Below are 23,001 nucleotides of genomic sequence, written 5' to 3' on the forward strand. Positions count from 1 at the left end.
GGTGGCTCAGTGGGTTAAAGCCTCTGCCTTCGGCTCAGGTCATGATCTCATGATCTCAGGATCCTGGGATCAAGCCCCACATCGGGCTCTCTGCTCAGCGGGGAGCCTGCTTCCCCCTCTCTCTCTGCCTGCCTCTCTGCCTACTTGTGATCTCTCTCTCTGTCAAATAAATAAATAAAATCTTTAAAAATATATTGTAAAAAAGACAAATTCTTAATTTAAAAAAAGTAAAAATCTTGCCTGGAATTATCGTTTTATTGTGGCAGCTTCCAGGGGCCTTGGATATGGACCACCGAAGCTCAGCCAAGACCAACTGATGCTGATTCTTTTGAAATAAGACATTAGCTAAATTACACTGCATAAGAATAGCACCCCTGTAAGTGCTTCCTGAGGAGCGCCTTAGAGGCTGTATGTCATAATGGTTAGAAGCCAAGACTTGGGAATTAGACTTGTGTTGGGCTTCCGTTTTGCCCGCTTACTAGCTCAGCGACTCCAGGCAAGTAACTTTTATCTAATCTGTCGATTGTCAGGAACATCTATCCCATAAGATTGTGAAGTTAGATAATATATTAATAAATAAGATTATATCATCTAAGGGCTCCTGCATAGTAAGTGCTCAACAAGACGTATGCATTGTTATTAGCAATAACAGGTGACACAAAAATTTGAAACTTTTTGCAGTTCCATTTTTAACGCGAAATATCTCAGAAGAGGTGTCTCTCATTTTCCTTTTTAAAGTGACATCCCATTTTTCTCTGGCAGGTTTTCAGGGTCAAATTTCAATACTTTGTTTCTTTGTTTCTCTCTCTCTCTCTCTCTGACTCCCCAAATTAACTAGGCCTCTAGTTTTGAAATATTTTTTCCTTACATCTTCATCCACTCATTCCCATCCAACGAGCATGAAGTGCTTAACTTATGCAAGGCACTGTTGCTACAAAGAACTTAAAAATGAGACACAGACCCTGTCTAAAGCAGCTGTCTTCCTCGCAAATAAAAATATAGGAAACTAAATTAAATGTAAATCTCAAATAACGAATAATTTCTTGATATAGCATGTATGACATGTCCCAAACAATGAGACAGCGTGAAAGGAACGGACTATACTGTAATACAAACGCTGTAAAGGGACATACGAAGGGCTGTAGGGATGCTCCCTCGAGAGTCGGCCTCAATTCTTAAGAGACTGATTGAGGAAAAACTGCCTTGTCCTGGGGGAGAGACGTGCACCGCATTTCCCGATCGGAGGGCTTCATCAGCCGGCTTTGCCAAGACGTGGTCGCTAGATGCCGCCACAAACGCATTTCCTGAAACCATAGAAAAACGGGACTAGCCTGCCCAGAGAGGCTTTATCCAAACGCCGCCAGATCCTTCTCGGATCCCTTTGCCGCTGGAAGAGACGCAAAGCGCGAGTGGATAAGTCTCACGAGACTGAAAGCAAGTCTCGCGATTTTTTCTTTTTCTCTCTCTCTTTTTTTTTTTTTCTTTTTGCCTAGCGACTGACAACAAGGCCGGTAGCTCCACGTCGAAGCCTCTCAAGTGGCTTAATACTGGAGTGAGACCCCGGCCCTAGGCTGGGGTTCTTCCCATATAGAGGAGACGGATTCAGAGGGGCTACAGGTAATTCGTACTCTCCCTAGCAGAAACCGCACTGCCTTTCTCCCTCCCAAGAGGAATCTTAAGGGACTCCTTCCCTCCAACTCTCCCCATCTCTTCCCATCTCCTTGACAACCGTTCCTTCTCCTCGTTCTTCACGCCACCAGCAATAATTCTGCTTCCTTCACTCCCCAAGAAACTTAAGTGGGATCCGACTCCCAAGACAGGGGGCGGAGATGGGGATGATGCTCTTGGGGTTAATGGATGGGACCGAGAGACCGGAGTTCACCCTCTCTTCTGGTAAACCAGGTGACTCCGGAGACAGAACCCTTTCTAGAGCCTCTGCAGCCCCCTCTCACCCCACCGCCTATCCCGAGAAACCCCAACATCCTTGGGAAAACTGACCGAACCTAAGGAGAAAGCTGCGGTCTAAGACGAATACTGTACCGCCCTTGCGCGTATATCTACAGCTTTGGGGAGCTGCTGCCTAAGTTAGCTGTCGTTTCCCTCCACGATTCCCTCCTTCCTCAGCCTGCCTGCCAGCAGTTGCTAAATAAGAGCGGCAGCAGAATGGTTTGAATGGGGGTGAAGTTTACATGTAAAACCGGTTATTTGGGTAAGGAGGAGGAACCAAGGCTGGTCAGGAATCAGCTCATATCCTGTGATATGAGCTATGTAGTCATGTCTCCTTTCATTTAGACCAAGATTGTTGAAAACCAGACGTATGATGAGCGTCTAGACATTAACGACTCTGAAGAGGTTGCAAGTATTCATACTCCAACCCCAAGACACACAGGTAAGAGAGGAATAAAGAGGAAAGAAGAGAAATGGTTCTCAGAACAAAGAATAGGATGGATCCATGATGGTCTCCAAGAAGTTCCCATTTTATAATAGCAAATGTTGGCTTTCAGAGTCCAGTTTGGCAAACACTTGCCATTATTTGTGTTTTCTAACTAGTTAAGGGGGGAGAAAACACAGCCCCCCAGATTCAGGATTTTCCTCCAACATGACCAGTGTTCCCTATTACCATTTGCTTCATGATATGCTCTGCTCACAATCTGCCAGGGATTCATGGTTGGTTGGCTGGTTGATTGGTTGGTTTGAACGTATCAAAACTGTCTTGCTCAGTTTCGAAGATGCTTCTGTAACCTGCCCTTAACTTGCAATCCCAATGGAAATCTCAGTAGAATCTTTTAACAGGACTTGACACGGTCATTTATTCAGCAGACATTTCTTGAATGCCTGCCATATGTCAGCTTTATGTGTGGCACTAGGTATACAGTATTAAAAGAGACTTTGACCTTGCCATCCTGATGCTTGTAAGAGACAAGCATCGATGACAAATGAGTAAACAGACATAATTACAAATGTGGTAAGTGCGTTGATGGAGGCACAGGGTTTGATGTGATGGAGAATAATGGTGAGGAGGGGGGCCTACTTTAATGGGATTGGGCAGGGAAGGTCTGAGGAGCTGACGCTTGAGACCGAAAGATAGGAAGGATCCAGACAGACTTTGAGGAGAAGTAGGCCAGGAAAAGGGAGCAGCAGTGAAATGGGAAAAGGACCTCAGGCCAGAAAGAACTTGGGTTCGTTTGAGGACAGAGACCAGCATATGGTAGGAAGGAGTGGTATCAAAGGCAGGCAGGCAAGAGGTAGGCAGAGGTAGACGAGAGGTCGGCAGGAGGCCTAACAAGAGGAGCTTTTGAGGTCATGTTGCTGGTGTGTGTGTCTTGGATTGAAAGGTGCAATGATGAAAGTCAGGAGGCAGTTGGAAGGACTGTTGCAATGGCTGAGCTGAGGTGACAGTGACTTGGATATGGTGAGGAAGATAAGAATAAAGAGTGGAGGCAAATACAAGAAATGTATTTGGGTTGTAAATGGCTGATGGGTTGGGTTTGGCTCTTGAGTTAGAAATCAAGGATGACATCTGGGGTTGCTTGTTTATTGCAGTAAGTATACCCAGCATAAAATTTGCCATTTTAATTATTTCTCAGTGTACATTGCAGTGGCATTAAATGCATTCATATTGTTGTGTAACTATCTCTACTATCTATTTTCAGAGCTTTTTCATCATCCTGAACAGAAAGTACTTGTTCTACAATAGCTCCCCATTCCCCTGTCCCTGGCAGGCCCTGGTAGCCTCTGTTCTCCTTGGTGTCTATGACTTCATCCATTCTGTGCTCCACAAAAGTGGAATCTTACAACATTTGCCCTTTTGCCTGGCTTATTTCACTTAGCATAATGTTTTCATGGTTCATCCATGCTGTAGCCTGTGTTCATTTGCTTCCTTTTTGTGGCTGAATAATATTCCATTGTATGTATAACCACATTTTGTTTATCCGTTTGTCTGTTGATGGATACTTGGGTTTTTCCACCTTCTGGCTATTGTGACTCTGCTGCTATGAACATGGGCATACAATCTATTTGAGTTCCTGCTTTCAGTCTTTTGGGGGAGATATACACATAAACACACAGACAAGGTTTTTGATTTGCGCATGTATATAAGCTTGCCGCCATGGACATTATCATTTGTTTTCAGTTTGGGTAATGTAGTAGGCTGAAAAGTGGTGTTTAATTTGCATTAATCTGATTTAGAATTCAGTGAACATGGGGCGCCTGGGTGGCACAATTGATTGAGTGTCTGACTCTTGGTTTCGGCTCAGGTCATGATCTCGGGGTCATGAGACTGAGCCCCAGGTTGGGCTCCACGCTCAGCATGGAGTCTGCTTGGGATTCTCTCTCCTTCTCCCTCTGCCCCTACCTAAAATAAATAAATAAGTCTTTTTTAAAAAAGCAATCATTGAACATGGTTTTCATGCAAGTTACTCTCTTACATCTGATTATACTTTTAATTGTTCAGAATATTTTTATTCCTCTTATCATATGGATGCTGATTCAGATTTATACCTGTGACTATTATTTGCCATTTCCTGGGTCAGTTCCTTTCACTTGAGTTTTGTCGTTTGATCCTCATAGCAGTTCAGAGTGATAAATATTAGTGCTTCCCTTCAGATGTGGGAACACTGAGACTCAGGCTAAGTCATTTTATACATGTCAGAGAATTGTTCTTTTTTTTTTTTTTTAAGATTTTATTTATTTGTTTGACAGAGAGAGCACAAGCAGGCAGAGTGGAAGAGGGAGAAGCAGGCTCCCTGCTGAGCAGGGAATGCAATGCGGGGCTCGATCCCAGGACCCTGAGATCACAGTCCGAGCTGAAGGCAGTCGCCTCACCGACTGAGCCACCCAGGCATCCCTAGATTTATTCTTTAATCTCAGTCTTCTGACCATCAACCCAGCCCTCTTGTCACTTTATTAATTACTAACCTCATCTTACCAATGTGTAAACCAAGGGAAGATTTTATGATTTATGTAATGGCAGATAATTGACTAGTATGATGTCTAATCTAATGCCTTACACACAGTAATACTTAGTAAATGTATTCTGAATTGAGTTGACGGAGCCATGGCTAGAATTCAGTCCCCTGTCCTTTAACTAGATGTTCTTATAGACACTGTTCCATAAAACAGAACATAAAATGTTATAAACTAAAAATATTTCTTTAAAAATCATCTTAATAGGGGCGCCTGGGTGGCTCAGTTAAAGCCTCTGCCTTCGGCTCAGGTCATGATCTCAGGGTCCTGGGATCGAGCCCTGCATCGGGCTCTCTGCAGTGGGGAGCCTGCTTCCCTTCCTGTCTCCGCCTGCCTCTCTGCCTACTTGTGATCTCTATCTGTCAAATAAATAAATAAAATCTTTAAAAAAAATAAAAATCCCGGGGCGCCTGGGTAGCTCAGTGGATTAAAAAAAATAAAATCTTAATAATTTAATGGGAAAACTTGTCTTCTAAGGACTTCTTCATTCCACCGATCTTCCTAACAAGACTATGGCTGACAACAGCAGTGATGAGTATGAAGACGACAACAACAAGGTATAGTACAAGCCACAGCTTCTCGCACTTTCTTGCTTTGAGCTGTTGGTAGCTAGTTTGAGGTGACAGTCGTTCAGTAGTAAACATTTCTTGGATCCTCAACTCCAGGGGCTGGATTGGGTACCTTTGAGCTCATGTGGGAAAATCAGGAGCAAGAGTCTTAAGATTGTGATTTCTTCAGGAGTAAAGCCTACTGTTACAGCTGACTTTTTGGTGAAGAATTTCATATGATACAGGCCAGTGTTTTGCAAACTTTAGTGGGCTTAAGAATCAAGTAGAATACTTATCTTTAACAATACTTTCTCCAGTAGTTCCCACTTGGAACTACTGAATCAGAATCTTGAAGGTAAAAGCCTGAGAATTTGTATTTTTAGCAAGCACCCCAAGTAAGTCTTATGGTAAAGCAAGTTTGGAATTATTGGTCTAGCATCTGTTCCTTGTCAGCGTTTGGGATATTGCCAATATTTTGTGAAAGAGACTTTAATTTTGAAGTTGTCTCTTCATTGTTGTTCTGTGAACCTGGAGGTTACTGAACGAAAGCTGGAAAGATATCTACAGCTCTAGGCAGGCTCTAGGCAGGCCCTTGAAGCTGTGTACATGCTCTGCTTGACTGCCACTGTGTTCGGTCTTAGCACGTAATCCAGGGATTACTTTTTTTTTTTTTTTTAAGATTTATTTATTCGAGGGGGAACCTGAGTGGCTCAGTCCTTAACCATCTGCCCTTGGCCCAGGTCATCATCCCAGAGTCCTGGGATCGAACCCCCCATCGGGCTCCTTCTTCTCCCTCTGCCTGCCACTCCCCCTGCTTGTGCTCTCTCTCTCTGTCAAATACATAAGTAGCATCTTAAAAAAAGAAAAAAAGATTTATTTGTTTGAGAGAAGGGGGTCAGAGGAAAAGGGAGAAGGAGAGAAGCAGACTCCCTGCTCAGCAGGGAGCCCTACACAGGGCTCTATCTCATGACCTTGAGATCATAAACCTGAGATCATGACCTGAGCCTAAGTCAAGAGTCGGAGGCTTAACTGACTGAGACACCTAGGCGACCCCAATGGTTACATTTTAATTGTCCTTCAACAACAAGAGTTTTGCAAACAAGCGAAGAAGGGTATTTGAAGTAGGGCAAAAAGCTGTAGTAATGTAGACTGATAGCATAAAAAGCCTGAAAGGTCACATTTTAAAGGAGTCCCACTTTGGAGTGCCTACCTGGCTCCGTGGGAGGAGCATGTGACTCCTGATCTCAGAGTCCTGAGTTCGAGCCCCACGTTGGGTGTGTAGAGATTACTAAAAAATATAATAAATAAGGTATTTTTTTTAAAAGATTTTATTTATTTATTTGACAGATAGAGATCACAAGTAGGGAGAGAGGCAGGCAGAGAGAGAGAGAGGAGGAAGCAGGCTCCCCGCCAAGCAGAGAGCCCGATGCGGGGCTCGATCCCAGGACCCTGGGATCATGACCTGAGCTGAAGGCAGAGGCTTTAACCCACTGAGCCATCCAGGTGCCCCTAAATAAGGTATTTTTAAAAATAGTAGAGACACCTGAGTGGCTCAGTCATTTGAGTTTCGGACTCTTGATTTTGGCTCAGGTCATGATCTCAGGTTTGTGAGATGGAGCCCGGCCTCCAGCTCCTTGATCAGCAGAGTCTGCTTCTCTCCCTGTCTCTCTGCCCACCCCCCACTCACACATATGCACATGCACTCTCTCTCAAATAAGTAAATCTTTTTTAAGAAGTAAGTAGGGGCACCTGGGTGGCTTAGTCGGTTAACCATCTGCCTTTAGCTCTCGTCATGATCGCAGGTCCTAGTTTTGAGCCCCACATCAGGCTCCCTGCTCAATGGGGAGCCTGCTTCTCCCTCTCCTCCCCGCTCATGCTCTCTCTCTTTCTCTCTCTGTCTCTCAAATAAATAAATTTTTTTTAAGTAGATAAAGTATTCCCACTTGTGATTAGTGTGCTGTTTTAACACCTTACCCACAAAGTAATTTTTTAGGCATTAGTCTATGCCATGTAAAGCCTTTAGATCAGAGATTTTGTAAAGCACAGTTTTGAAGAAGCAGACAAAAAAAAATTGAGCAGTTTTCCTAAATTGACCTAATTTTGCATATTCACCCTAAATTTACTAGTCTGCATCATGCGGTGGCCAATATTCAAGACTCATTTATCTTTCTAATTCAGTGTGCAACCAGAATCAGCAGGAAGGATATATTTCTGAATGACCTTTAAATTGACCATCAGTATTCTTAAAAAGATCCCTTTGCCAAACAAGGATAGCTTTGACAGATTTTGAATTAAGAAAGATTAATTTGGGGTGCCTGGGTGGTTCAGTTGGTTAAGCATCAGACTCTTGATTTTGGCTCAGGTCATAATCTCGGTGTGAAATCGGAACCCTGGCCCCCACCACCGGCCCTGCTCTGGGCCCAGAGTCTGCTTAAGATTCTCTCTCTTCTTCTGCCCGTCCCCATTCTTCTTCTTTAGGAAAAAAAGAAAGGAACACATTAAGAGATGCTTATCCATGTATACCAGTAGGTCGTAGTCACTAAATAAATTGTGTAACTATTTGTCACACACATATTACAGAGTAGTTAACATATATTTTTATCCATGTATAATAAATCTGTGTTATGCTTAAAAGAACATGTGACCAAAAGCATTTCTGATGTCCTGTAATATGTCACGTTTTTGAAACATTAAATAATTTTTAAAACTAGAACCAAACATCTGCTAACCTCAGTATAAGCCATATGGTATATGGAAACCAAGCTTTCAAAATCTACTTTTATTTTTTTATCTTTTATTTAATTATATATCTTTAGGTAAGCTCTGCACCCAAAGAGGGAGTTGAACTCACAACCCTGAGACCAAAAGTCCATGCCCTATCAACTGAGCCACCCAGGGGCCCCTCAAAACCTTATATTAAAAAAAACAAAAACAAAAACAAAAAAACACCTACTTACAAAGGGGGCCAGTTGGCTATTCCTCAGGTCCTAAGTGAGCGCATGCCACAAGCTCCAGACCACAGAGGCAAAGATATGGACCCCATCCCAAAAGCCCCTGCAAGTCCCCAAACCAGACTCCTCATACACTTGAGAGGGTAGGGTGGTACTTAGAGACCCAGAAAGGTCAGGAAGGTAGGAAGTAATGCCAAGAATGGAAGAGTCTCTTATCTTGAGATAGAACATGTAGTCACTGCATTTAACTGATGGGGCAGGGAAGGGAAATACAGGCAGGGCGGCTCCCCACCGAAGAGAAGTGTCACTGAATGGGAGTACAAGACTCCTGGGTCCTGGAACTGCTGGTTCGTTACGCGCCTTCTTCTGAGAGTTATAAGCAGCTAACCCTGGGCTGTCTTGCAAATTAAATGCTAGAGTTCTTGTGATCCTTGTGAGTGTGAAGTTGTCTTCCAACTTCATGTTCCCCCATCTCCTTCCAAATAACTCATCCCAGGTGCCTTCCTCTTCTGCAAAATCCCCTAACTTTTAGAGTTGAAGCTGACTGGATAAGTTTATGCACAATTCTTGGGGTCTCCTAAGTAATAGACAAAATGGACAATTACTGGATAAAATGTATACTGAAGCCTCAAGGAGAAGAATAGAATATGGTTATAGAAAGTGAGGACCAGGATGCTGGGGAGGGGCTCAATTGGTTAAGCTACCCGAGCCTTCGCCTGAGGTTATGATCCCAGGGTCCTGGGATCAAGTCCCACATCGGGCTCCCTGCTCAGTGGAGGAATCTGCTTCTCCCTCTCCCTCTGCCTCTCTCCGGCTTATGCTCTTTTTCTGACAAGTAAATAAATAAAATCTTAAAAAAAAGAAAAAGTGAGGACCCCGTTTGTAGCTAAGCAGGAGTAGACAAAAGTTCTCGCAGCCTTTCTGGGGAGCACGTTTCTCTTTCACCAGAAAGTGGTGCCAGGTGGGAGGGTAGCTGTGGGAGTAGCGGGAGGGATGGGCATAGGTTCACTAAGCTTCTCTTCATGTGGCGCCTTCCATGCCTGCCCTGCCCCATCTCAGGAGAAGAAGACCTCGCAGCTGACACCTCAGCGGGCCTTCAGTGAAAATGAAGATGATGATGATGACTCGTCTGAGACGGATTCTGATGAAGATGACGATGACGAAGAGCACGGGGCCCCTCTGGAAGGGTGAGGAAAGCCCCCTGGCTGAGGACCCCCAAGCCAGGGAGGAAAACACTGGCCTGGGAGGAGATGAGTTGGGAGTGAAATTCTAGCATCTCTTTTGATCTCCCTTACTTAGGATTTTCAGATGTCTCAGAAACCAACAGAATGAATTTTCCTCCTTTTCTGGCTATACTGCCTCACTGAGTTCTGTGATGTCACTTGCATTATCTGAAATATTTGTGGGCTCGGGGGGGTTCATGAGGATTTGCTGAATAAATCTAAAAGGTGGTCCCTGCCTTCAGGGAGCTCTTATTTTGGGAAAGGGAAAATAAAATTTATATACATACCCACGCAATTCTGTTTAGCAAGGGAAACACACATGCGCGGGGGCATTTCTGCTTTAGGCTCAGCACCTTTTGAGAGAGTGGAGAGTAAGTGCTTCCGGTGCCCCACATGGAGGCAGATGTCCCTGGTGATGCTTTGGTAAAAAAAATCTTACCCAGGTGCCTTGGTGGCTCAGTCAGTCAAGCGTCTGCCTTTGTCTTAGGTCATACTCCTGGGGTCCTGGGACTGAGAGCCTCCCCACCCTCACTCATGTTCTCTCTCTCAAGTAAATAAAATCTTAAAAAAAAAATCTCTGGGATGCCTGGGTAGCTCAGTCAGTTAAGCGTCTGCCTTTGGCCTAGGCCATGATCCCAGGACCCTGGGACTGAGCCCTGAGTCAGGCTCCCTGCTTCTCCCTCTCCTCCCTGCTCATGCTCTCTCTCACTATCTCTCTCTTTCTATCAAATAAATAAATAAATAAATCTTTAAAAAATATCTCCTTAGGGCGCTCAGTCATTGGGCATCTGCCTTCAGCTCAGTTCATGATCCTGGTGTCCTGAGATCGAGCCCCTGAGGCTCGATCTCAGCAGGAGGCCTGCTTCTCCCTTGCCCACTCCCCGTGCTTGTGTTCCCTCTTTCGCTGTCACACTGTCAAATAAATAAATAAATAAAATATTTTAAAAATCTCCTTACTCTGTCCCAGCCCTTGTGCTAGATGAGTCATGACCCACCCCTAGAAGTTTTAATCAGAGTGGATTATAAAACCCATTCATTTCGGGCGCCTGGGTGGCTCAGTGGGTTAAGCCGCTGCCTTCGGCTCAGGTCATGATCTCAGGGTCCTGGGATCGAGTCCCGCATCGGGCTCTCTGCTCAGCGGGGAGCCTGCTTCCCTCTCTCTCTCTCTGCCTGCCTCTCTATCTACTTGTGATCTCTCTCTCTGTCAAATAAATAAATAAAATCTTTAAAAAAAAAAACAAAACCCATTCATTTCAAATACCATTACTGGTTAAAGTGACGTTGGCATAGCCAATCAGTAGGATTCCGTTTAAAAATGGCCATTAAAAATGTAAGGCAGCACTCTCTACACTGTAAAGAACAATATCCAAGAGAGAGGGTTAAATTTTTCTTAAAGATTTCATTTATCTATTTGAGAGAGAGAGAGAGCTCACAAGTACGCAGAGAGGCAGGCAGAGAGAGAGGAGGAAGCAGGCTCCCCGCTGAGCAGAGAGCCCGATGTGGGTATTGATCCCAGGACCCTGAGATCATGACCTGAGCCGAAAGCAGAGGCTTTAACCCACTGAGCCACCCAGGCGCCCCAAGAGTGTTAAATTTCAAAAGGGTATAAAGAGGGGCACCTGGATGGCTCAGATGGTTGAGCGTCCTCAGCTCAGGTCGTGATCTCCAGGTCCTGGGATTGAGGCCCGCATCGGGCTCTCTGCTCAGCAGGGAGCCTGCTTCCCCCTCTCCCTCTCTGCCTGCCTCTCTGCCTGCTTGTGATCTCTCCATCAAATAAATAAATAGATAAATAATAAAAGAATAAATAAATAAAAACAAAAATAGAAAGATATAAAGAACGTTTATGCTGTGCTACCATGTATATAAAACATTGCAGAGACTCTGTCTAGGAAACACTAGAGACTAATAATAGTGATTACTTTGGAGGAGGAACTTGGTGGCAAGGGGAGAAGGGTGGAAGTGAGCCATGACTTCTCACCGTATACATTTGTTCCTGTTACTTTATATCATCTGTATGTGTCACTTATGACATAGTTTAATACGGATAAGTTCCCTGTGGGTTATCCACCTGCAGGTACACACTAGTTAATGAGACAAACGTTTAATTCCAGACTGACTTTTCATGCCTCCCAATTTACTTCATGATCATGTCCTGCTTTCATAAATTATAAGTCAGGGAGCCTGACTCAGGGCTCAGTCCCAGGGTCCTGGGATCATATCAATAATATATTTAATTTTTTTAAGCTACTCTCCCCAGAAGGACTTCTTTAATAACTTTCAAGTCACTTATGTACTTAGCCAATATTCATTACACTTCACTTAATTATAATTGGGGCGCCTGGGTGGCCCAGTCAAGCGTCTGCTTTCAGCTCAGGTCATGATCCCCAGGGTCCTCGGATGGAGTCCGCATCGAGCTCTCTGCTCAGTGGGAGACCTGCTTCTCCTCCCACTCCCCCTGCTTATATTCCCTCTCTCCCTCTGTCAAATAAATAAAATCTTTAAAAATAATAATTATTATAATTAATGTGTTCTACTATTTTTTTTACTGTATATATTTCCTGTATCAATACAAGTACTCTTTAATAACCATACAATATCTGGGGCTCCTGGCTGGCTCATCAGTAGAGTGTGTGACTCTTAACCTCTGGGTTGTGAGTTCAAGCCTCATGTTGGGTGTAGAGCTTACTTAAAAATTAAAAATAATAATAACTATACAATATTCAACTTAATATACCTAACCATCTTTTAAGTATTGGATATTTTGTTTCTAATTTTTTACTTTTATAAATACCACTGTTAAAAACATCTTTGTAAAAATTCTTATTTCTCGAGGCAAACTATTTTCATGTCAGAAATTAAAATCTTGGGGTGCCTAAGGGCACCTGGGTGGCTCAGTGGGTTGAGCCTCTGTCTTCAGCTCAGGTCATGATCTCAGGGTCCTGGGATGGAGCCCCGCATCGGGCTCCCTGCTCCATGGAAGCCTGCTTCTCCCTCTCCCACTCCCCCTGCTTGTATTCCTTCTCTTGTGTGCTCTCTCTCTCTCTCTGTCAAATTAAAAAAAAAAAAGAAAATCTTTAAAGGTGCCTTGCCAACCACGCAGGAAACGCAGATGTCGGTGGGGCCCAAACCAGGTTCAGAGTCCCAGGGTCTGTGGTCAAAGTGTGGGGATGGGTCACGCTGACTGATCCTGAACTTGGGCTCAGCCACATCTGCTCCATCTGCCCTTCTCTGGCCACCTTGCTGTGTACTTTCCCTTCCCCAGGGCCTATGATCCCGCAGATTATGAACATTTGCCAGTCTCGGCGGAGATTAAGGAACTCTTCCAGTATATCAGCAGGTGAGCACGAGGCCTTCCTCCCGTGACCCCCACCCCTTTCCTACCTCCAGTCTGAAACAAGCCCGTTCTTCCTAGATTTTTTTCAGCCTGAGCGGTAAAGTCCATTTCTCTGACTTTCTCTACCTTCCCTTGGGGATGTCTCCTAGGTACACACCTCAGCTGATTGACCTGGACCACAAACTGAAACCTTTCATTCCTGATTTTATCCCTGCTGTTGGGGATATTGACGCATTCTTAAAGGTACAGTTGGCACATCCTAAAATGACCTCTTAGGTGTTTCTTCTGGCCTGCCTATTACTGTTAACAGTCCAACTAATTCCCTTGGCTAGCATTGGTTACCTTTATATATGTTCTTCATTTCACTGGAGTTCTCAATCTGGTTCTCCTAATTCTACTCATTGCTATTTAGGTAATACTGGATTGAATCATTATATATTAAAAACTTGTCATTCATTTACCTCCTAATTATTAGCTTTACATTTAAGGCACTGTAGATCATGTATTTTTTTGTAGATAGTGCTTTACTACTGCATGATAGACAAGCATACCTTTTAATACTAGTAATAATGATGAGTAGGAAGAGGTCTTCCTCTTCGACTTACTGGAAACAACAGGTCTGACCTTTTTATGTGCCCCCTCCCATTTTTTTCTCTCTCTTCCTTTCTCTTAACCAGGTCCCACGTCCTGATGGAAAGCCTGACAACCTTGGCCTATTAGTATTGGACGAGCCTTCTACAAAGCAGTCGGACCCCACAGTGCTCTCGCTCTGGTTAACTGAGAATTCCAAACAGCACAACGTCACAGTAAGATAATGGCCCAGGACAGGCTGGTGTCTGTGACTTACTGCCCATCAAAAGGGATGGCTGTGGTTTCAGGCCAGCCCTATTATTATTTTTATTTATTTATTTTAAAAGATTTTATTTATTTATTTGACAGACAGAGATCACAAGTAGGCAGAGAAGCAGGCAGAGAGAGGGGGAAGCAGGCTCCTTGCTGAGCAGAGAGCCCGATGCAGGGACTCCATCCCAGGACCCTGGGACCATGACCTGAGCTGAAGGCAGAGGCTTCAACCCACTGAGCCACCCAGGCGCCCCAGGCCAACCCTATTTTTAAAAAATAGTTCATTGAGATATAATTTACTTACAATGAAGTTTGTCCTTTTAGATTGTACAATTCAGTGATTTTTAGTGTATTCACAGAGCTGTACAAATTATCACTGCTGTCTAATTTAAGAACACTTTCATTATTCCAGAAAAAAATCTCATACTCATTAGTAGTCACTCCTTATTCCCCACTCCTCCTAGACCCTGCTAAGTACTTCAGTTCGTTCTTTTTTCTATTTGAGTACAGCTGACATACAGTGTTACAGTGGTTCCAGGTGTACAACACAGTGACTGGACAAGTTTGTACACTGTGCTGCGATCACCGCAAGCGTAGCTACCGTCTGCCACCACGTAGCGCTATTATAGCACTATCGACTGTAGCCCTTAGGCCGTGCCTTCTACTCCTTGTGACTCACACTCCCCTTCACCTGTTTTGCCCATCCCTTCTACCCCCTGCCCTCTGGCAAACATCAGTTCGTTCCCTGTATTTGTAGGTCCGATTCTGCTTTTTGTTTATTCATTTTTTTTTTAAGATCCCCCTTATAAGTAAAATCATACTTCACTCCTTTTTTTATGGCTCACTCATATTCCATTGTGTGGACATACCACAATGTGGCTGTCTGTTCTCCAGTTGTTCCCAATTTTAATAACATGCTGCTATGAGCTTGTGTGTACGTACAAGTTTTTGCTTGGGCATATATTGTTATTTCTCTTGGGTATGTATGTAGGAGAGGGATTGCTGGGCTGCATGCTAACTGCTTAACACTTTGAGGAACTGCCACACTGTTTTCCAAAGCAGCTGAACCATTTTACAATCCCACCAGCAATGAACGAGAGTGGCAGTTTCCCCACATCCTCGCCAACACTTGTCACTGCCTGTCTTGTTTATTCCAGCCATCCTAGCGGTGTGAAATACCATCTCGGTGTGGTCAGTCCTATCCTCTTGAGCTGCCCCCTTTGCATGGCTCCAGAAAATGTAGCAGAGTTTCCTCTCATCTCCATTGGCTGCCGTCAGCTTCCCCATTCATCACCTACCTGCTATATACGAAATAGCAGCAACGATGAGCCATCCCATTAAAATAAGAGAGCTACTGGGATGCCTGGGTGGCTCGGTCAGTAGGGCAGCTACCTTCAGCTCAGATCATGATCCTAGGGTCCTGGGACTGAGTCCCGCATCGGGCTCCTTGCTCGGTGGGGAGCCTGCTGCTTCCTACGCCTCTGCCTGCTGCTTCCCTGGTTGTGCTCTCTCTCTCTGACAAATAAATAAGATCTTAAAAAAAAAATAAAAGATCCCATCAGCCAGGGTTTCCCCTTATTTTTCTAGCAACATATGAAAGTAAAGAGCCTAGAAGATGCAGAGAAGAATCCCAAAGCCATTGACACGTGGATCGAGAGCATCTCAGAGTTACACCGTTCTAAGCCCCCTGCGACCGTGCACTATACCAGGTAAGAAGTACTACCCTCCCCATAGTAACCCGCGGAAACCTTCACCAGCCGCAGACCCATCACTTCTGAGAGGAAGGCCCACAGGCAGAGCACATACTGGATTAACCTGAGGTCCTGTCGATCTTGACAGCTACTGGCTGAAATTACAGACATAAAGATTGTGATTTATCTGGTATTCCTTAGCCATTCTTCCAGACCCCCAGACCCTAGATACCTCGGCCCAGTCTGTGTTCTCAGACTGACCACCTCCCTTCATCCTACAATCTCCTGACCCAGAGGTTGCTGATGTCATTGGTCCATGTTTCTTGCTCATACTTACCTCTGTCCATGTAGGCCCATGCCTGATATTGACACGCTGATGCAGGAATGGTCCCCAGAGTTTGAGGAGCTTTTGGGCAAGGTAAGTGGAGGGAGCAGGAGCTAAAAAAGTGTGTCATTTACTTGAAGGCCCTGTATTTTTTTTTTTTTTTTTTTTTGACAGAGAGAAATCACAACTAGGCAGAGAGGCAGGCAGAGAGAGAGGAGGAAGCAGGCTCCCCGCGGAGCAGAGAGCCCGATGTGGGGCTCGATCCCAGGACCCTGGGATCATGACCTGAGCCGAAGGCAGAGGCTTTAACCCACTGAGCCACCCAGGCGCCCCGGCCCTGTATTATTTTTAAGTTTTTTTTAAATTGACCAACTTTAAGTATTTTTTTAATTAATTAGTTAATTTGAGAGAGTGTGTGTGAGCACCAGCGTGCAGCGTGAGAAGGGGCAGAGGGAGAGGGAGAGAAGCAAACTCCCCACTGAGTGCGAAGCCTGATATGGGGCTCGATCCCATGACCCTGAGATCATGACCTGAGCTAAAATCAAGAGTCCAACGCTTGAGCGCCTGGGTGGCTCAGAGGGTTAAGCCTCTGCCTTCAGCTCGGGTATGATCTCAGGGTCCTAGGATCTAGCCCTGCATCGGGCTCTCTGCTCAGCGGGGAGCCTGCTTCCCCCTTCCTCTCTCTCTGCCTGCTTGTGATCTCTGTCTGTCAAATAAAATAAAATATTAAAAGCCAGCCAGGCGCCCCACTTCCTGTATTTTTATTATATTTGCTTTTTAATTAGAATATAATTCAGAGACACACACACGTTAATTTTCCACAGCCAAACACCTTTGTGTAACGAACATATCAGATCAAAACACAGAACATCACTACCATCTCGGAGGCCCATTCATGCTTCCACCTCCCTACGTAATCACTGTCCTGATTTCTAACAGGCTAGACCAACCTGCCTATTTTGTGTGCTGTCTAAATCTATCATCCTCTGTTGTGTCATATTTCTCTTGCTTTTAAGAAAGTTAAAAGTCAGAGTGGCTGGGTGTCTCAGTCAGTTAAGCATCTACCTTCAGCTCAGGCCATGATCCCAGGGTCCTGGGATGAGTCCGACATTAGGTTCCCTGCTTAGCGGGAAACCTGCTTCTCCCTCTTCCTCTGCCCCTCCCCCTTCTCGTGTGCGCGCTCTCTCTCTCTCTCTCTTGCTTGCTCTCTCAAGTAAATAAAGAAAAAAAATTTTTTTAGAAAGAAAGTTAAAAGTCATAGTGGGAAAAATGTGACAATTTAGATTCAAAAATAGAGTTCTAAGTACCAGTAGTTACTATTAAGCAAACAAAAGAGTGATAGATTGAAAAAAAATATTTAAATATATATACATATGAAATGATTACTGTCCAAGCAAAGAGCTCTTCAATATCAAGCAAAGGAAACTGATGGGGCACCTGGGTGGCTCAGTGGGTTAAGTGTTTGCCTTCAGCTCAGGTCATGATCCTGCGGTCCTGGGATCGCATCCCTCATCCGAGTCCCTGTTTACCAGGGAGCCTGCTTCTTCCTCTGCCTGCTGCTCCCCCTGCTTGTGCGCTCTCTCTCTCTCTCTCTCTAACAAATAGGTAAATAAAATCTTTTAAAACAATTATCTCTTTTAAGACTGTGTCTCTCTAATCCAATCATATTCTGAGGTAGGCACTCAGATTTCAATATATGGATTTGGGGGAAACCCAATTCAGCCCATGACACACCGTATGCTAGGAGCTCTCTTCCTTCAGAAAGAAAGAGAAAGGGACCCTTGGGTGGCTCATCAGTTAAGTGTCTGCCTTGCACTCAGATCATGATCCCAGGATCCTGGGATGGAGCCCCTCCCTGGGCTTCCTACTCAGCAGGAAGTCTGCTTCTCCCTCTGCCTGCCGCTCCCCCTGCTTGTGTGTGCGCTCGCTCTCTCTCTCTCTTACAAATAAATAAAATCTTTTAAAAAAAAGAGAGAGAGAGAGAAAGACAGAGGTGCTGGCCCCACTGAAACTTCAGCCTTCGGACTCTGGTCCGCCCCGCGTTACTTCTAGGTGAGCCTGCCCACGGCAGAGATTGACTGCAGCCTGGCAGAGTACATTGACATGATCTGTGGTAAGTTCTTCTGTCCCTTCCTGACCGCATCTCTGGACGAATACATTGTGGGCTTTTGAAAAAGCTCATTTGCTCTGGGAAGATAGCATCTTGAGTTAGACCCCACACTCCAAGCCAGTTTGCTGTTTGGCAGCCCTGAAGGTGTATTTGGGCTTATGCCCCCAGAGTCACAGCGACACATCCCATCTGGGAGGGGCATGGCTTTCCTAGATATAAACGCCCCATAATGCCCAGTTGCGTTTGGTTCTGCTCATGCAAGCTCTCGATTTCAGCCATCCTAGACATTCCTGTCTACAAGAGTCGGGTTCAGTCCCTGCACCTGCTCTTCTCCCTCTACTCGGAATTCAAGAACTCGCAGGTAAGACCAGCGTCGAGGGTCTTCTGCTGTAGTGAGCGCTCTGGTGACCACTCTTCCCAGCCGGCTGCGATTTGTCCTTGGACAGGGATGTTTCTGGTAACTCACCCTTCCCCGTCATTCAAAGAACAGCAAGCAGGAAGCGTGGGACTTGCACAGGCAGGGAAGCAGAAGAGCTGTGGGCCTTCGGCGTGGCCAGGCCTGTGAGAGTCCAGCAGGGACACTCCCTCCTGTGGGAGAACCACAGGGCTTAATGAATGGATGCGGGGCAGAAGGAAAAAAGGGGTTCGTCTTTGAAGGAGGTGGGGCAAATTCCTAGCTGTTTTTCAAGGACAACACCAAGGAATTGTTCCGAAAGTAGAACTGGGAAAATACTGGAGCTGAACGGGTTGTCGAGAGGTTAGTTGTTGCTCAGAGATAGCCGCTAGCATGCCGAATACTCCAGGCATCCTCTCTCTCCTCACAGCATTTTAAAGCTCTCGCCGAAGGCAAGAAAGCGTTCACCCCACCATCCAACCCCGCTTCCCAAGCTGGAGATGCAGAGACATTAACCTTCAGCTGAGACACGCTGGGGCTCTCCGCTCCAAGGCTGAGCTGGCGCCGCTGCCCTGGCCGAGGAGAGACGGTCATCAGCCTCGTGGCGACCGTGCCTGCACCACAGCCTGATCGGACACCAAAGTCTGCTGCCCCCTCTGCCAGAACGTACTGCGCAGGCTCCTTAAATGGCTTCTGCCTGTTTCCGGCTTTCTTCCCATGGGAGTACGCGTCTACACCGCTGTGGGGACTTGAGTTAGAAGACTAGAAGGACTGGAATGTCTGGGATTCTGGGGTGCTCAGGTTGGGAGGAAAGCTTCAAAGATGTTCTTTTGGAGACAGCGACAGAATTATTTTCTTCCATTCTTAATGTTATTGGCAAAGATTTCACAAATAAAATGCTCTATCTTTCAGGTTGCTGTGCTGTTCTGTAATATGAAAGAAGCAAGACAGACTGACCCTTATGCAGGCCGAGATAAGGATCGGTCCAGTGATGGCAGTAGGTGAATCATCTTCTCCCGGAACTGATTTTCCTGGGGTCTCTCACCAGTTACTGCTGCCGCCTTACAGGTTCCCCTGCCCCTCTAGCTCCAGACCTGGGTGGTTGTGGTCTCCAGACAGCCGAGCTGGTGCACCATCCGGGTGAGGGTGATTGTGCCCCGGATGAGGGAGGAAGTAGTGGTAGAAGTGGAGACGAGGCGATTCGGGAAATAATTTGGAGGCTACATCAGCCAAGCTCCAGTCAGGAAGTCAGAAAGCATGCTAGTTCACTCCTTCCTTCCTTCCTTCCTTCCTTCCTTCCTTCCTTCCTTCCTTCCTCCTTCACTCCCTCCCTCCCTCCCTCCCTTCCTTCTCCTTTCCCTTCCCTTCCCTTTCTTTTCTCTTTTAGAGGGTGGGGAGGGGCAGAGAGAGAGAGAATCTGACACATGCTCCACACCTAGCATGGAGCCCAATCTCCCGACCCTGAGATCATGACCTGAGCTGAAATCAAGAGTTGGACACTTAACTGACTGTGCCACGCAGGCACCCCCATGCTAGTTATTCTTTTTTTTTTTTTTTTAAGATTTTATTTATTTATTTGACAGACAGAGATCACAAGTAGGCAGAGAGGCAGGCAGAGAGAGAGGGGGCAGCAGGCTCCCTGCTGAGCAGAGAGCCCGATGCGGGACTCGATCCCCGGACCCTGAGATCATGACCTGAGCCGAAGGCAGAGGCTTAACCCATTGAGCCACCCAGATGCCCCCATGCTAGTTATTCTACCATGGGGTGTTAAATGTGGGAAATTGGTCACAAAGCATTGGAAGGGCTGACAGCAAAAGGGAGATGGGAAGGTGGGCTGCAGGAAGGAGAGGCACAAGGGGAGGTATCTGCTGCAGGTGCCAGGGCAGAAGGGGTGCTGCAGTGGTCTTGAGTGGCTGAGGGGGCACCGCACCGAGGCACTACAGTCCACATGCCCTCACCCCACTACCATGGCAACTGTGAATAACGGCTGCTGCTTCCTGTCTCCCACCTTCTCATATCCTGCTGGTGCCTCCCACTGGCAGAAACCAACAGGTGGCAAGGGGATCTGGAAAACCCAGCAGTAGAAAACAGAACGGAAGGGAAGGCATGCGGCTGAGAGGCAACAGGTAGATCCACAGACCTTGCCGGTAGAGTGGCTGTAGGGGACGGAGGAAGGGAATTAGGGATGACACCCAGGTGTTTGGCTGGAGCAGCAAAGGGGTAAAGGAACCAAGTATGGATGTGGGGGCAAGAAGTGACTGGAAGGGAGAATTACATTACAGTGCTACCCTGTCAGCCTAACCTATGCACAGTAAACACCGAGATGGGAGGGGCTGTTTCCCATAGACTCTTCCACCAGGCGTGAGGGTCCTATCATGCTTCAGTCTGAGGAGCCGGAACATCCATGCTCAGGCCTCACTGTGACATCCCACTGGGACATTTAACTCATAGGGGAAAAGTCAGGCAAAACAACAGGAGCTCAAATTCTCCATTCCTTTCTCGGCGAACACTCAGACTGCTTCCTTCGGCTAGAGCTGAGAGTCAGCACTAATAAATACCATTGATTCTCATTATCCACAGTAGTTGTGTTTTGTTTTGTTTTAACCAGGCTCCACGCCCAATGTGGGGCTTGAACTCACAACCCCGAGATGAGGGGGTCACAGCCTCTACGGACTGAGCCCGCCAGGCGCCGCCCCGTTATGCACAGTGGTTCTGTTCTTCCAGTCACAGCAAACACCCAACCAGCAAACAATGAACCATTGCTCCTCGGGGAAATGCAAGGTTAGGTTTCTATGAGCCCCTGGTCACACCATGTTCATCAAGCAACTACGGATTCACTGAACTCAGAACTACCAGCCCTCTGAATCGTGCCGAACTGAAGCTTACCTGACACACATCACAGCCTTATTACACGTAGGAGCGCTGGCCGCCACGTCAGCGCTTGGGGGTCATTCTAGTGCACTAATCACCAGCGATCAGAAAACGTGGCAATACACAGAACGTGTTTACAGTAGGAGAGCTGAAACCAGGAGCGAGACCGTCCCCCTTTTTAGCCTCAGCAGGGAAGGTAGGTGTCGGGTGACAAATTTTTCATTGCTCTGGGCATGTCTGCAAATAACTGAAAACACTGCCAGTACTGATTTGGGATAGTAAACACGTTTACTGAGAAAGTGGATTCACAAAGGCAGAATCTGCAAGCAACACAGATCAAGGGCACTTCCTGCCAAAGGCACTGTTAGGCCGCGGCCTTAGCTTACCTCCCTGTTCCAGCACCACCGTCCAGTGACCAGTGTCCAGTGACAGTGTCCAGTGACCGACCCAGGCTCGCCTGCGCGCCTCTCTCCGCCTCAACGCCTGTCCTTCCTCCCCGTTGGCTCCTTACTCTGTGGCCCTAGAAAAAAGCCAGTAACTTCCATACCTAACTTCCCTATCTCTGTTAACCTAGCTATGAAACAGTTAAAATAAACACTAATTAACTGTGAGACTCGTCCTGTGGGTAAAGTTATGTGAAAAGATTAAGTGCCCCAAAATGTCATATGTAGTAATTATGTTACTAAGTATAAATTTTCAACTAGGCCTCTGAAGACTGCATTTGGCCACTTTCTCCCTCCCCGTAGATCCTCATTTTCCATAATCCCTCAAGGCAAACTGCAACTCTGATCTGTTTGCCAGGCTCTACCCGGGATTCAGGAAGTCCCCCTTCTCACTAAACTTCTATGCTGGCTATTTCCTCAGCCGGAAGTGTCCCCCTCCTTCTTGGCTGATCATGGGCTCTCAACACTTCGAAATAAACAAATAATGAACACCGTATTTACATCTTCACTCCTTCCTTTAGCCCTATACAATGACGGTGTAAGGATAATTTTTAAAAAAGATCTTATTTATTTATTTATTTGACAGAGATCACAAGTAGGCAGAGAGAGAGTAAGGGAAGCAGGCTCCCTGCTGAGCAGAGTTTTGGGTGTGATTTTTTTCTTTCCTTTTTCCTTTTTTTTAAGATTTTATTTGACAGAGAGAAAGAGAGAGAGATCACAAGCAGGCAGAGAGGCAGGCAGAGAGAGAAGGGGAAGCAGGCTCCCTGCGGAGCAGAGAGCCCTATGCGGGGCTCCATCCCAGGACCCTGGGATCATGACCTGAGCTGAAGGCAGAGGCTTTAACCCACTGAGCCACCCAGGTGCCCCAAGAATAATAATTCTGAAAAAGATACAGACCAGCAAGGATAGATAATAGGAAAGGAAATGACGGGAGACTAGGCAGCAACAATTTTGGAAGATGGATAAGTGGTAACTTAATTTAAGGGGGTGGGGGGGGGTCTGGAATTTACCTACAGAGGAGAGAGACAGAGAAACTGATTAAGAAGTGAGCCACGTCACACTGCAGAACCCTATCTCTTCTATCCCAATAGAAGATAGTCACCTTTTTTTTTTTTAAAGATTTTATTTACTTGTTTGACAGACAGAGATCACAAGCAGGCAGAGAGAGAGGGGGAAGCAGGCTCCCTGCTGAGCAGAGAGCCCGATGCGGGGCTCGATCCCAGGACCCTGGGACCATGACCTGAGCTGAAGGCAGAGGCTTTAACCCACTGAGCCACCCAGGCGCCCCACATAGTCACCTTTG

The 23,001-nt window shown here is 46.0% G+C and overlaps 1 protein-coding gene across 2 annotated transcripts; it reads left to right on the forward strand.

The window, feature by feature from the left end:
• Window positions 1-1,425: 1,425 nt before the first annotated feature.
• On the forward strand, window positions 1,426-19,295 carry IFT46 (intraflagellar transport 46). 2 transcript variants are annotated; one of them, XM_046014128.1, is made up of 12 exons: window positions 1,426-1,617; window positions 2,293-2,389; window positions 5,443-5,517; window positions 9,522-9,651; window positions 12,950-13,024; window positions 13,171-13,264; window positions 13,699-13,827; window positions 15,452-15,573; window positions 15,907-15,973; window positions 17,933-17,993; window positions 18,266-18,351; window positions 18,815-19,295. In XM_046014128.1, the coding sequence occupies exons 3-12, from the start codon at window positions 5,478-5,480 to the stop codon at window positions 18,908-18,910; spliced, it is 900 nt and encodes a 299-aa protein (XP_045870084.1). In that variant the 5' UTR covers window positions 1,426-1,617; window positions 2,293-2,389; window positions 5,443-5,477; the 3' UTR covers window positions 18,911-19,295. The 2 variants fall into 2 exon arrangements, with proteins under 2 accessions (XP_045870084.1, XP_045870083.1); XM_046014127.1 differs by having other exon boundaries at window positions 1,429-1,617; window positions 5,443-5,522; window positions 9,524-9,651.
• The last annotated feature ends 3,706 nt before the right edge of the window (window positions 19,296-23,001 follow it).

This window comes from Meles meles, chromosome 8 (genome assembly GCF_922984935.1).
Source record: "Meles meles chromosome 8, mMelMel3.1 paternal haplotype, whole genome shotgun sequence".
NCBI classification, from domain to species: Eukaryota; Metazoa; Chordata; class Mammalia; order Carnivora; family Mustelidae; genus Meles; species Meles meles.